General features: G+C 50.4%; 1 protein-coding gene across 1 annotated transcript in view; it reads right to left on the reverse strand.

Moving 5' to 3' along the window:
* Positions 1-13,268, reverse strand: part of SLIT3 (slit guidance ligand 3) — a 590,035-nt gene that overhangs the window by 137,079 nt on the left and 439,688 nt on the right. The window contains exon 8 of the mRNA XM_019635932.1: positions 8,876-9,039. Coding sequence (XP_019491477.1) covers positions 8,876-9,039 — 164 coding nt within the window. The remainder of the gene's footprint in view (positions 1-8,875; positions 9,040-13,268) is intronic.

Genomic DNA, 13,268 nt, shown 5'->3' on the forward strand with positions numbered 1-13,268 from the left:
CCGCATGGGATGGTGGGCTATACCCACCAGCAACTAAGACTGAACATGGTACCTTGAGCTGAGTGGCCGAGAGCTGCCGACGGGTGGCCGGATGGCAACTGGACTTGGAGCTAAGCTAGCTTCGCCCTCCACAACTAAAGATTGAAGGACAACAACTTGGCTGTTCCCCTTCCCCAATAAAATCTTAAAAAAAAAAAAAAGAAAACCAGGTGGGAGGAAAAAAGGTGGCAGAATTTCCCCATTTGGAGCATTGATGTCCAAATTTCAACACAGTCATCAGCAGTGACATCCAAGACATTTTAACAGCTGTTATGTCCAGAGAACATGCAAACGAAACTTACCTTATTAGAAAAAAGGTAAATAAGTTACTACATATTTGTGAGTCGGTTCTTAATTTTGTCTGAGATGAGAACAAGTATGAATTTAAAGCAAAGTGGTAAAAACCCAAGGGAATGGGCTCCAAAGAGATTACTTAGAAAGGCAAACGTAGACAAGCATACACATCAGCTAGCGAACTCAAGATCTGAAGAGTTACAAGAATCTTAATCACTCTCTGTGTGGCCACACCAAATCTCTCATACAAGAAGTGAATTCAAATGTTTTGGAGACATTATATAAGTTTTCGTGCTATGACTACTTCTTCAAAGTGAGGTAAGAATCTCAGACCTGTGGTTAGCTTTTCAAGTGTGGACATTGTGGTCCAAAAGGTAGACTCAACCCAGTGGCCCTTCCAGGCCCTTATCCCGTTTCTGCTGGACCCAGGCAGCAGGGGTAATTTCAGGGTCTTCCCACATCCCTTTTCCCAGAGCAAAGGGCTGCGGGAGACCAAACCCAGCCTACCTCTGCAGACTGCCTCACTGCTCGGATATGGGACTTCTGGCTGGGAGCTCTCGATGGAGATTACACATGAAACAGGAAATGTCTGCAGGGAAAAGTGATTTGGGTTTGGCCTTTGATCACTGGACAAGCTGAGTCTGGGAACCAGAGCGAGTCCAGCCACAGAAGTTGAATCAGGAGGCTGACTGGGCCTGGGGCAAGTCCCTGTGTGGACACTGAGTGAGCCTTACAGTGGAGACCCTGCTGCCACGCTCGGTAGTCCCTGTGCCTGGGGGGGGGGGATCCTTCTGTAGGGATTCAGACTGCACCTATGGCTTAATTTGGGAGGTTTACTTTGCCAGAAAGTGCCAACCCAGTGACCACAGATTCTTATTTCTCTTGGTCTCACCTACACACACACACACACACACACACACACACACACACACACACACACACATTTTTTTTTTAAAGATCCTCTTAGTTGGACATTTGAGAAAATATTCTTGTCTAGGGCACAAGGACTTCAAACTCTCCAGTGTCACACTAGTGGATCCAATGGAGACCATGGAAAATGCCAGAGAGATAATGACTGACACTAAAATCCCCAAATGGAACATTCATGTTCTTAGAGGGAGAGGTGATAACTGGCTTTGTTCCAAACTGGGAAAATGGCAGCCCAGAAAGCCAGCTAGAGAGCCTCAGATCAGGAAGGAGAGAGGGTCGCAGCCGAGAGCGTGGGTTCTGGAGTCCCTCTACCTCAATTTGAACCCTAGTTCTAGCATTTCATCCTTAGGTCCTTGTGTCTCAGTTTTCCCCATCTGTAAAATGGGGAGGAAATAACAATGCTTATTTCAAAGCATGGTTTTGTTGTGAAGGCAAAGGAAGTTAATGCATGTAAGGTATTCAGAAGAATGCTTGGCCCAGAGTCAGAGCTCAGGAATGCCTGCTGCTGTTATTATTCTTATCAATGTTGTTTTTATTACCAATTGTCTGCAAGACCTTGGGCAAGTCGTGGTACCTGCTCTGAGCGTTTTTGCTACCATCTCAGTGAGTAAGGAGTTTGGATTGCAGATTTCTGAAGTCCTGTCAGGGTCTAAAGACTGACTATTCCTGTTCTTCAGAACGGAAGCAGAAGGGGTGAGACACCAACCAGCACCCTTCCCCCTCAGTTCCACCTCTCTGTGCAGGTGGCTAGGAGGACCTGCAGTGGGAAGGCCTCCCATCCCTTCATCACATCCCAGGGAGGCTGGGAGCAGTACGGCTTCAGACACGGGGGCTCTGAAGTTCACATGGCGCTCCCCCAAACAAAACTGCTAGGCTTGACCCTCCACATCAAGGGGTAAGTGCGCCAGACAAAGTCAGGGGAAATCGCCACAGTCCAGTACCTTCCTGTTTGGAAAAGGTCGGGCTCCTGGGAGGGCTGGAGTCAGAGCTCCTGCATTTTAATCCATTGAGGAGGGATGGCTGTCCCTCTTTTGATCTGCCAATGTGTTACTTGGTTGGGGTGTTTCTGAAGAAAGCGGGAAAGTAAGACATTATATTCAAGGGCTCATATGGGCAATAGGAGGTTCTGAAATGGGGTCTTTTCAAAAGTGCTCCTTCGGACTGCTATGCTGACGTTAGTGCTGTTTAAACCAGACCCAGGTCACAGCCTTGAGTCCCTCTGGGAAGGAGCTGGGTGTTTCCCAGGGAAGCTGTGATTCTGCAGGCAGTGTGCGCTACATTTCGAGGGATGCTGTTAAGGCAAAAGAGCCTTTGAAAACGATTCCTTAACCAGGCCACTAGCAACACCTTTAATTACACAGAGTGGTAATTACAGCCTCTGTGCACGCCGGGCTGGCAGCGCCCCAGCCGGGCCCTCACACATGGTGAGGCCATTGCTCTCTCGTTGAAACAAAATTTCAGGTAGAAGATGGTGCTGAAAGATGGGTTCGTTTTCCCTGGAAACATTCCCCTCTGATCAGTGCTTGATGGACCAAGCCCATTTCCCTTTGGGCCTCTGACTGACGGCAGAAGTCCCTCCCCTTTGCTTTCTGTGTCTGGACAGACTGAGTCTAGAATGTAAATTCTATAAGAGCAGCGACCTATTTTTGTTTTACTTCCTGTCCTATCCCATGTGCCTAAAACAGGGCCCAACACAAAACACTGACTTAGTAAACACACCTTGGGTGAGCGAAAGGATGACTTCATGAATGAAATGGGCCTAGAAGCCTGGCAGACATGCGAGTTGAATGTCACCAAGCTATGGAGGTGAGCTGTCCTTCTAGAAGGGCCCTGAGGTGAGGCCCCTGGGCTCTGGTCATAGAAGCAGCCATAGAGCGGGGGATGGGGTGGCCATGGGTAGGCGGGGCTCTCATGCCGAAGTTGGAGGCGTTCTACCATCGCTCTCAGTGCCGGCCAAAGCCATCCGCCCAGCTCCCTGGGGCTGCCTGTGAGCCTAGCTCACCTGCCCAGGTCAGAGTGTCCTACACGCTCCACTACACTCTGCCAGCAAATCCATCCCTCCCAGTCCTTGCTGTCCACACATGTTGAGGGTGATGGGGGTGGTGCAGGGGACAGTGGATTTCCAAGGGGACAAAGGGAGGAAACACCTACCTTTCTACTCAGTAAATTCTATGACGACAAGCTGGGATGCAGAGAGGAATGGGAACAAAGTTTCTAGATCAGGATAGGAAGAGTCGCTACAAAGCTTTGACGGAAGGGACTCTCTGAGGATGTCCCTGCCCGCACGCACATGTGTCTCCCTGTTGCATAACATGTTCTCACGGTGCCCATGAGTCCTCATTGTCCTGGTGCGTGCCTGTGTGCTGGTGCCACTGCCTCCTCTCCCTCGTATCAGAAGGTAGTGATGGACTAGCACGCAGAAGCTCCTGTAATCTACTTTCTACAGTGTTCTACTATAAACTTGGGGCGCATGCGGATTTGCTTTTCATTCCTCCCTTTTTAAGTAAGTGCCCAGGCTCCCTGCTCCTGGAGGCAGGAGGATGCTCTCAAGCTGAACTGGGAGGTGAGGGTGTGAGCCCAGTACCCGTCACCCATCCGGGGCCTGTCTCCTTTTCTCAGTCACGCCTCCACTCTGGAGTGCCAATCTGGAGCCAGAGCTACCTCCGTGCCCAACAAGGAGGAAACGGAGATGCCCAGCCTCCTGAAGTCTCCTGTGATTCCTCAGATTGGGACCTGATGTCTTGATACAGGGCAGGGCAGAGCTTGGGGGCATGGCGGCACTGGCCCTTCTCTGCTCTTCACTGATCACCGGGGCGCCCCTACCCGTCAGGAAGAGGGGCACTCAATGAGCGAGAGGGCAGGGATGCCTTCCCAGCCTGGCCTCACCCAGGGGGCACAGACAGGGAACTAACTATCCTATCTGCGGACTGCACAACCCTCCTCTGGTTCTGAGAGACAAGGCTGGAGTGGTGACCAGGGAGATGGCTCTAGCCCAGCTGCCACCTCATCTTTGTTCTAATTGGAAAACGGGGATGATGGTCACGCTGAAAGCACAAGGCCCTAACTCATCCGCCCAGACGAAAGGGGCAAAGCTCACCGAACTTCAGACCTACAAAGGGTCATGGGGATGGTAAGGAAACAGGGGCCCCGAGAGAGGAGCCCAAGGCCACAGTAATGGCCAAACTAAGAATAACCATCATTCTCGTAAAAGCAACTAACGTTTATGGCGTGTTTCCTCCGTGCAAGATACTGTAGTAAGCTTTGCATACATGATCTTATGTGGTCCTCATAAAACCCATGGCGTAGGTTCCATCACTATTATTCCCATCATACCGGTGAGGAAATGAAAGGATAGGAAGGTTAAGCTAACTGCCCAAGATCATGGAGTTAGTGAAGAACAAAGCTCCACATTTCAGTCCAGTGCCCTTCTTACCATCTCCTCTGCCAAAAAGACACCCCAAATGCCTCTCTTTATTGCCATGAAATTGAAGACCATCAGAGCCTCGGAATCTCAGAAAATAGAAAGAGGTGGCTCGGGTGGTGACACGGATTGTGTGAGCTACACTGGAATGGTCAGACATTCTTGTGTTAGAGCGGCATTTATTTCTTTCGGTTTTTAAAGAAAATATCACCGAGTAAAATGTACAGAGTCAAAAAATCCAATGGCCTTGTGCGCATGTGGAAATAAATTAATTCCAGGATTCAAATTAAGCATCCCTGTTGGCCTCTGGCCTTTCAAAAGCCAACAACAGACTGCGATGACAATGGGACTCAAGCAATTATGATGAGAATATAAATGAACGTGATTTAAATACCAGAGGCATGATAATTTTGGGAATGGCTATAAACCTAATAATCTCATTCTTGCAATGTCCAATTATGGTGTTTTAATTAAAACCTCCTAAGGAGATGGGCGGCTAGTCGGGCTTACCTTAATTATCTTTATACTTAGTAGCTGGTCCCAAATTAAAAAAAAAAAAAGAAAAGAAGGGAAGGGGAGGAGGGGGGGAGTTTCTTGTTTCCAGGGAGATATACCTATTTCATTTTCAATAATAAATGAGACTATGTTCATTGAGAGGCTATTGGGACCAAACACTGTTCTAGGTATTGGGCTACCTGAAAAAATGTAAGACGTGGCCCCTTATTACTAGAAGACATGACTAATCTTCATGACAAGGTATCTCAAATTCAAAGGACAACCCAATGGGTTCAAAGATGTTCAAAGGAAAGAGACCACTGACTCAGGAGGTCCAACGTTTAACGAATCCCCTTGAATTACAAACGGGGACTGGTAAAAACGTTCTCAGATTACAGTCTTAGAAAGTGGACAGATGGAAGGCAAATCCTAGAGTTTAAACTCTCAAAGCCCTTTAGGTAAGGAGGGAAAAAACCAACCAAACAAAACTTTGCAACGCACATAACATGAGCCGACTAATGGCCAAAGCGGAGCCTTTCTCTGGGCCGTCATGGGCACTCTGAGCAAGTCCCGGTCGGGTTCAGGCAGCAAGAAGCATCGGGGCTCTTCTCGGCCTGGAGCCCTGCCCTCCTCGTGAATCAAGAAAAGCTAAGAGGCGTCGCTTCGGCATTGGCTGAAGGAAACCAAGCAGTTCGGTCGTATATCATAGAAAAACGTTAATAATAAATAAAACAAAGACAGAGTGTCTCACCCTTGTGAAAAATTACTAATTGTCTCACCAGAGGAAAAAAAATAAATGCCTTCAATTGGAAGGGTGCAGTTGCCAGAGGAGATGAATTTTGTCAAGGCGTGCTGTGCTGCTAGCCAATTTCTGGGTTAGCTGGAGTGATAAGAAGCCCACACCGGGCTTCTGGGAAGAGGAGGCCGGGCTCCAGACGCCAGATTTAATTCAAAGGGAGCTATCGGGGACTGCGGCGGGCGAGGCCCTCACCGCCTGAGAGAGATAAAGCTCTTTCCTGTCTCTGCAGTCGCGTGTTGGGCGAATTTTTTGATACCGTCTAAGGGCCCAGGGAGGTTTTCTGATGCTGCCTTGACAGGGGCCACTGGTGATAGAGCTGCACGCGGGGATGGCTTAATTGGTGCCCACGCCTTTCCTTCTCCTGAGCAGATAACCTCGATTTTTAAAGAGATGTTCTTGCCCCCTTCCACCATCCCCGCACCCCCACTCCCCCGGCCGGCCCTTTCTTCACTAAAGTCTTCTTATTGCAAGTTACTGGGGGAGTAGCTTGAGCAAGGAGGAAGCACGGGTGGTTCTGCAGCTAAAACAGCCGCAATCAGGTCTGGCCAAAACCACCTCTTTCAGACGTCTTGCTGGACTCTGCTATGGGGTGGGGCCTGCACCCCCAGTGGTGTGTGTGTGTGGGGGTGGTCAGTGCATGGAAATAACCCTTCTCTTTGGCCTCCCCCTGTGCACACAGGCCTGAGTCTTGCTCCACGCTGCTTTCTCTGGCATCCTTTTATCACAGTCTCACCAACTACCCTTAGCAATTATTAAAGAGGCAGCACTTTTTGGAGAAGGGGGTCCTCCTGGACCCCACTAATCATGGCGGTGGTTCGTTCATCACGGATGTTCAATGCACCAGTTCCCCCAGACCGTCCTATCTGCCTGGGACCTTTTCAGAAAGGAGCCCTGCACAGTATTCCATTTTAACCCGAGACCTGGGGAAGCACCTACAGAATTCCTCACCGGACAGTGGTCCCACTGTGGCGCGCCCCTGAATTCATACTGTGCTGAGGGGGTGGGGGTCAGTAGCATGGCCATGCCCGGAGCCTGCGGACTAAATGCTAATGTCCTCAAAAGACACCTGGCCTCGTATTAGGAAGCTGCAGGGTCCCCCTCAAGCAATGGGCTTCACTGCCATAAACAGGGGAGGTGATGAGGACGCTCCTATGTGACAACGAACCCGCCTGTGAGATCTAGCCGCTCCAGACGAGGGACACGGCGGGGGGGGGGCAAGGGGGGGCCCGCTAGCACCTCCAGGACCCATGAGGGTCGGCTGGCCTTCCCCACCCTGGGGTTTGGATCCCGACTGCGGTTGGGTAAGCAATGACTCACGACTCCTTCGATGGGGGGCGCGTTTGTGACGAAGTGGTGTCCGTGCGTCGCATGAAGCTTGGTACCCACCTACAACGATGTGTTTTAACATTCTCTCTAATTAGTTTTTCTCATTAGCTCTTGGTTGACTCCTGCACTCTATAATTATTTCTTTCACTGGCACTTATGCCGGTATTGTACCCTTTGCCTAATAATGACTGTAATTACAGTCACTGTGTTTGAGTTTGGTGCCTGTGTGATAAACGGTTTTATTATCCGTGTTTGATGGGAAGTGATTTCTAAGTGGGCGTCTATAGGAAATTATTGAGGTACTGCTCTGAGACATGTTAGGATGTCGGTGGATAATAAAGAACTTGATGAAGTAGTAACATGACAGGAGCAAGCAGCAAAGAGCGAGATGAAGTTGAATTCAAGGAAAAATCTTACAAACTGCAAATGCAGCCCGAGAGAAGGGGGCCAATCTGTACTCCTGGTCATATCGGGCCCCGCAGCAACTGCTGCTCAATAAACCTTCAGCACCGAAAGCTGCGATAGTTAAGAAAGGTGGGGGCTGCAGCCCCCACCCATGCTAAGCTCCCTTCCTGCACTGACTCCCCGAGACCAGCCTGTACAGGCCGCTGGGCTCCGATCCCAGGACTGGGTTCCTGGATGTCAGGGCAGCCTCTTAGAGAAAGCCCTCAACCAAATATTTCCTAGTTTTTTCTTTTTTGAGGACATCAAGGGATTAGCTCTACTTCTTTGCCACCCGAAAAGGGAGAGTCGGTGGGACTGGCGAACGTCAATGGTTAGTGAGAAGCGAGCCAGGCTGCGCACTTAGGGCCCTGGGTAAAAGCTGCCCCACTGCTCTGGGCTGGGGCCAGTCTCTTAGCCACCTCCCACCCCTGGGGGTCTGAGCTGCCTCAGCTCGTCTGTGCACACTTCTGTTTTCTGTGCTCCACAGGTTTCTGTGCTTCTATTACATTTTGATCGCCCACAGATGAAACACCTCTGTTTGCTCAGCACATTTTGTGGGCCCACTAAACTATAATAATTCAGCTCCACTCATTAGCTCTTACCAAGTGCTGTGGATTATGCTAAGGGCTTTCTATGCATTATTTCATTTAATCCTCCCACCCATCCGTTGAGTTATGTACTAGTATTATTTCCATTTTGCAGACATGTGGAGACTTGCCAGAGTCACACACTGGTAAGGGGCAGAGCTGGGATTTCCAGCCAGGGAGGCTGACCACACAGCCTCCATGATCCTGTCTCCCAATTTCTCTGAGCAACGGGATGATAGAAACATGTGTGGCAAATGCTAAAGTTCCTAACAAATGTTAGGTTTCTTGGCATGAATGGACTATGAGGCTGAACAGAAAGCGATTCCTGAATTCTTTGAGCCTTTCATTTAACAGGTGACAAGAGCTGCTTGCCTGGAACCCCTTGAGAGACTCCAGAGTTCCCTAAGCCCTGGGGTTACCTGGCGGGTTCCACACCAAGCTCTGGGCCAAGGTGTGTGTTCCAGGTCAGGGTGACGTCAGGGAGAGCTCAGGGGTGGGTGCGTCACAGTGCGGGAGGGCGGGGCGGCAGGGCGGCCTCACCTGGGCACACATACTCCTTCTTCTGCACATCTGCCACGTTGAAGCCCCTCAGGTGCACAGGAGCCATGCACAGTGTGAACTGGCCAATCGTCCGCCGCTGTCGCAGCCAATCGGAGAGCCAGGCCAGGTGGCAGTCGCAGTACAAGTGGTTGGAGTGGAGGCGCCTGGGAAAGGAAGGGACACAGGGGAGACGCTGTCACAGCATGAAGAGGGGAGGCTGCCACTGGCTGGATAGAGTGGGTCAAACCTCTGTGCCCCTCTTACCAGCGTGGTAATCCTCAGGAGTCCCGGGGAGCTTTGCCCTCTGCACTACTGAATTGCCACAGGAGTCTCAGCCCTTTTATTGCCAAGCCACAAACGACAGTTATCTTCACAGGCAGGCCACACCCAAGGGATGCCTCCAGGGTTTGGGCAATTCCCCAGTTCTTAATAGTAATCCCACCCTTTTCTTTCCCACTCAGGAGGGGGAGAGTGACATTGTTACAGTGACAGTCCTGATTCAAGTCCAACTTCCACAGGGGTGGCTCATGTACGAATTTCAGTTCTTTAGCTCGCATGAGTTACAGGTGACTTGAAACAGCGTCTCCATCTCAATGCCCCAGTTTATGGTGGCATTGGGGCTGAGATCTGTGGCTGCGTTTACCCTTTAATTCTTGCCCTAAGTGTGCCTTTAATGAATCCCCTGCATGCAATGCTGGTGAGCCCAAAACCAGTGCCACTGAGAGCACCAGCCAGGGTGAGCAGGGCATGGGGAGAAGGATGCACCTATTTAAATAAGTGTCCACACCAGACTCCTGTAATCCACAGCAGTCTCCCCATAATACCCTTTATCTCCCAAGTTCAATTCTACCTGGTTTCTCTGCTATTCTGACCGGTTCAGGTGCCTCTCGAAAGACTTCCTAACCAGTTCCAGGACTCTCTGGCTTTCTCCCTCTAGTAGCTGACTCCAGATCAATTTCTTGCCCGTGACTGAGCAAGATTCCCAGTGCAATCTGCAGGTTCCACTTCTGAGGGCGAGCCTGTCTGGTAACAAGACTTGAATTTCCTTTCCACTAACTGGGGGACCAACTAAGAATATCCAGGGGCTTCTAAAGGTGTTTCCCCAAGGTGTCTCTACCAGGGCTTCCAACTTCCACGTTCCCAAGAACCCTATGTTGTTAGAAGTGACGGTCGGCCAGTTTTAGTCACATCAGCGTATCATATCCATGGCTTTCTGATGCAAATTTCAAAGGCCCAACCCTGGACATGGTAATCAGCGAGCAGTATCTGGGGACTTTCAAGCACTCTGTGTCAAGCCGGTTAATACTGAGTGGCAGCCGAAAGCAGGGACTTGGGCTGCCGCCATGTCTGACAAGGAGAGAGCTGAAGGGCTCTTGACCACACCCCACTTAGCGTAAGGTTGAGCTGAAGGGCTCTTGACCGCACCCCACTTAGCGTAAGGTCAACATCGCTAAACATCGGCCAAGTGCAGCTAACTTGGGCTGCGTGCTGGTGCAGCCTCACTATCCTTGCGTGGGTGAAAACCCTGGGTATGCCAGAGCCAGTGGGTGCCCTGGCAGCCTCAGGGGGCCCCAGATCCCATCATATCAGATGGACTAAATAAACCCGATTCCCACATAGAACGTCATTTTGGTTTCCTGCTGAAAAGAGCTTTATGATTTTGTTTTAAAAGGATTAATTTTGATATTGTAATTTTCTTTTTGTATTCCAGAGCCAACATTTAAGGTCCAACCCATTTTAGTAGGCTCCTAGGCCCAAGATGCAGTGCCTGTCACGGGCCCCAATCAATTCTCCCTATTGAGTTTCAAAGCTCAGACCCCCAGTGCTGCTGAAGGCACTGTAGAAAGAGGCGCGGCAGTTGGGAAGGGCTTAGGGGGGCAAAATCCTAAGCTGGGGAAGCACCCCAGTTCTAAGAGGGGGTCTGGGGGTGAATTTGCAGCTGGTTCCTCTTTCCTAAAGAGCATGAGGAGAGAAGGGAGTCCCTTTTCCACGTTGGGCCTTCCTGGGGAATTGCAGCATGAGTGAAAGTGATCTGTCTCCTGACCCATTCGTGAGCTGTCCTGAGAGAGAGAGAGAGGGGGGCTCCATGGGCAGACATACACCCTGGGGTATAAAGGCTGCCTGGGACAGACCAGTGCGTCAGTCCTGGCGACAAGGTGGGGCAGAGGCAGCCTGGTGGCACGCACAGGCTGAGGGGCCTGAGCGCTTTCATGTGCCAGGAGAATCGAGCCTTTTCATGAGAGCTGGGCTCTCATCAGGAGCGGAATCAGGACCGCAGGACCTCTGCGGCCGCGAGGAAGGAAAGCTGAGGGCACAGGGAGTCACACTGAAGCGACGGGCGTGGACCCACGAGGCAGATCAATGAGAACAAATTCCCGTCAGTTCCAATGGAGGGTTAGGGACCAATGGAATGAGGTTTAGGTGAGTCAGGTCCTTACTGAGAGGATTAATTTCTGAGATAATCAAAATGTCAGAGGCTCCCCTTTTGGAAGATGATATTAGGTCGGTTCTCCCTCAGCCCCGGCCCGCAGCCTCTCTGCCTCCCCATCTCTAGATGGTCCCTGTTCCTTTGTCTGTCTCTGTAAGAATGTCTCTTCTTTCAAGTGGGACCATGGAAAAGAGGTGACCAAAAATAACCTAGGAGCCATGTGAAGGCTCTTGTCAGAAACCTGGGCAGTTGATGGGCTCCGTCCCCACCCCTCGGAACTTTACCCACCAGAAATGCTGGGAGAGGGGGTGCCGGAGCCCGTGGGGGCAGGCTCTTTCAAGCCGCCTTTCATATCATGCCTAGGAGATCAAATGGAGTCATATCATCCCAAATACTAATATTAGAAGAAAAATAATCATGTTCATCATGAAACGTGAACCTGGAAACCACCGGGTGTATTTCTGGTCCTCCTGAGTGAGAAGGAAAATTATTTTACTTCCGATAATTTTGGTGAGTTGGGCTGGCAGTGACACGGGGGAGGGTGGCCTCTGGTGGCCCTCTGTCTGTGTGGAAGCTCCTGTCTCCCTTGCCTAGGCTCATCTGAAACATGCTCTTGCTTCTGTTTCTGCTGTACAGGATGTGCTCAGGCTCTGACGTCACACTGCTCAAACCTGACATTGGCCCTGTGCTTTGCGACTTTGATTCTGGGTGGGGATGGAACCCTGGGCCTCAGTACGATCACCTGTAATGTGATATTAGCGGTGATATTAGTGGTCCCTCCCTTCCTAGGTATTGAAACGATTCATGAGACGTGCTCAGCACACAGCCCGGTTCATTGTAAATCACTAAAGCAAAGTTTGCTGTTATTATTATGAGGCGATGAGCTCCAGACGGCAGTCACTTCCCAGCCCCATGGTCCTGCCTATACAAGGCTCTCATCTCCGATCTAAATACTGAAGCATCAAGGCGGAAAGGAGGTTCCTGCCTGGTGTCCTATAGTCTCCTGCTGACGGATACACCATATTCCACGTTGGCTAACCCACCTTCACAGAAGATAAGGTGAATGAATACAAATGCCAATTTGTAAAAGGTGCCTTTTAGCCACAGACACTAAATTAAATTTCCAGCAAATCCTTTTAGAGAGGGTCAGTGTTCATTTTCTATAAAATGTGGCTTTCTGAATTCAATATAAAAGCTTTCCTTTAGAAATCCCATTTATGACTTCCTCTCTCCTCGTCCCCTCTTCTCCAGCGCCAGCGCCCCTCCCCTCCCCCACTTTAATTACAGTGAAGGGGGATTAGTCAGCTCAAGTCTCTGGGGAGTTCTATACAGAGCCATCTCTGAAATTAAACTAAAGAGAAAATGGCACCAGGCATGGAGCAAAGAGAACAGACGAGATTGATTCATTGATTTGAGCTCATCAGATGAGAGGCCAGGACCACAGGGAAGAATGCCAACAGAAACAAGGGGAGCACCCTCTCCCACCCTCTTCCCCCACCCCATACACCCAAACCAAGCCCCCAAGACCCAGACCTGGCCATCTCCCCCGTTCTGAGGGCCCAGCCCAGCTTCTGGTATTGCTGCTCCTATCTGGAACCAAGAAGGCAAGCAGGGATCACAGAGGAGCAGCCGCTGGAGCTGAGCCATTTTTGCTGGCAAGAGCCCTATTTCTTCTACTCAACCCACTCATGGACACAGGCCCAGCACCCCGAGGCCAGGACCCCTGGGCCACTCTCTTCTCCAGCTCATCAGTGGTTTGCTGGGGACTCTGAAGAGGTCTTTGAAGACCCAATGGTTTCTCCTTAAAAATCCATTATGGCCCCATTCCATTTGAAAAGGAGAGAAAAGGATGGATTTCCTTGGTGGAATTATGTTATCCTATGAGGGGTCCAAAGGAGAACTGGGGGGTTGGGGGGTGGTCATGACGGAAGCTGGGTTTGGATCGTTCTTCTTCATAATAACTAG

The sequence above is a fragment of the Hipposideros armiger genome, unplaced genomic scaffold, assembly GCF_001890085.2.
Source record: "Hipposideros armiger isolate ML-2016 unplaced genomic scaffold, ASM189008v1 scaffold_25, whole genome shotgun sequence".
Classification (NCBI taxonomy): Eukaryota; Metazoa; Chordata; class Mammalia; order Chiroptera; family Hipposideridae; genus Hipposideros; species Hipposideros armiger.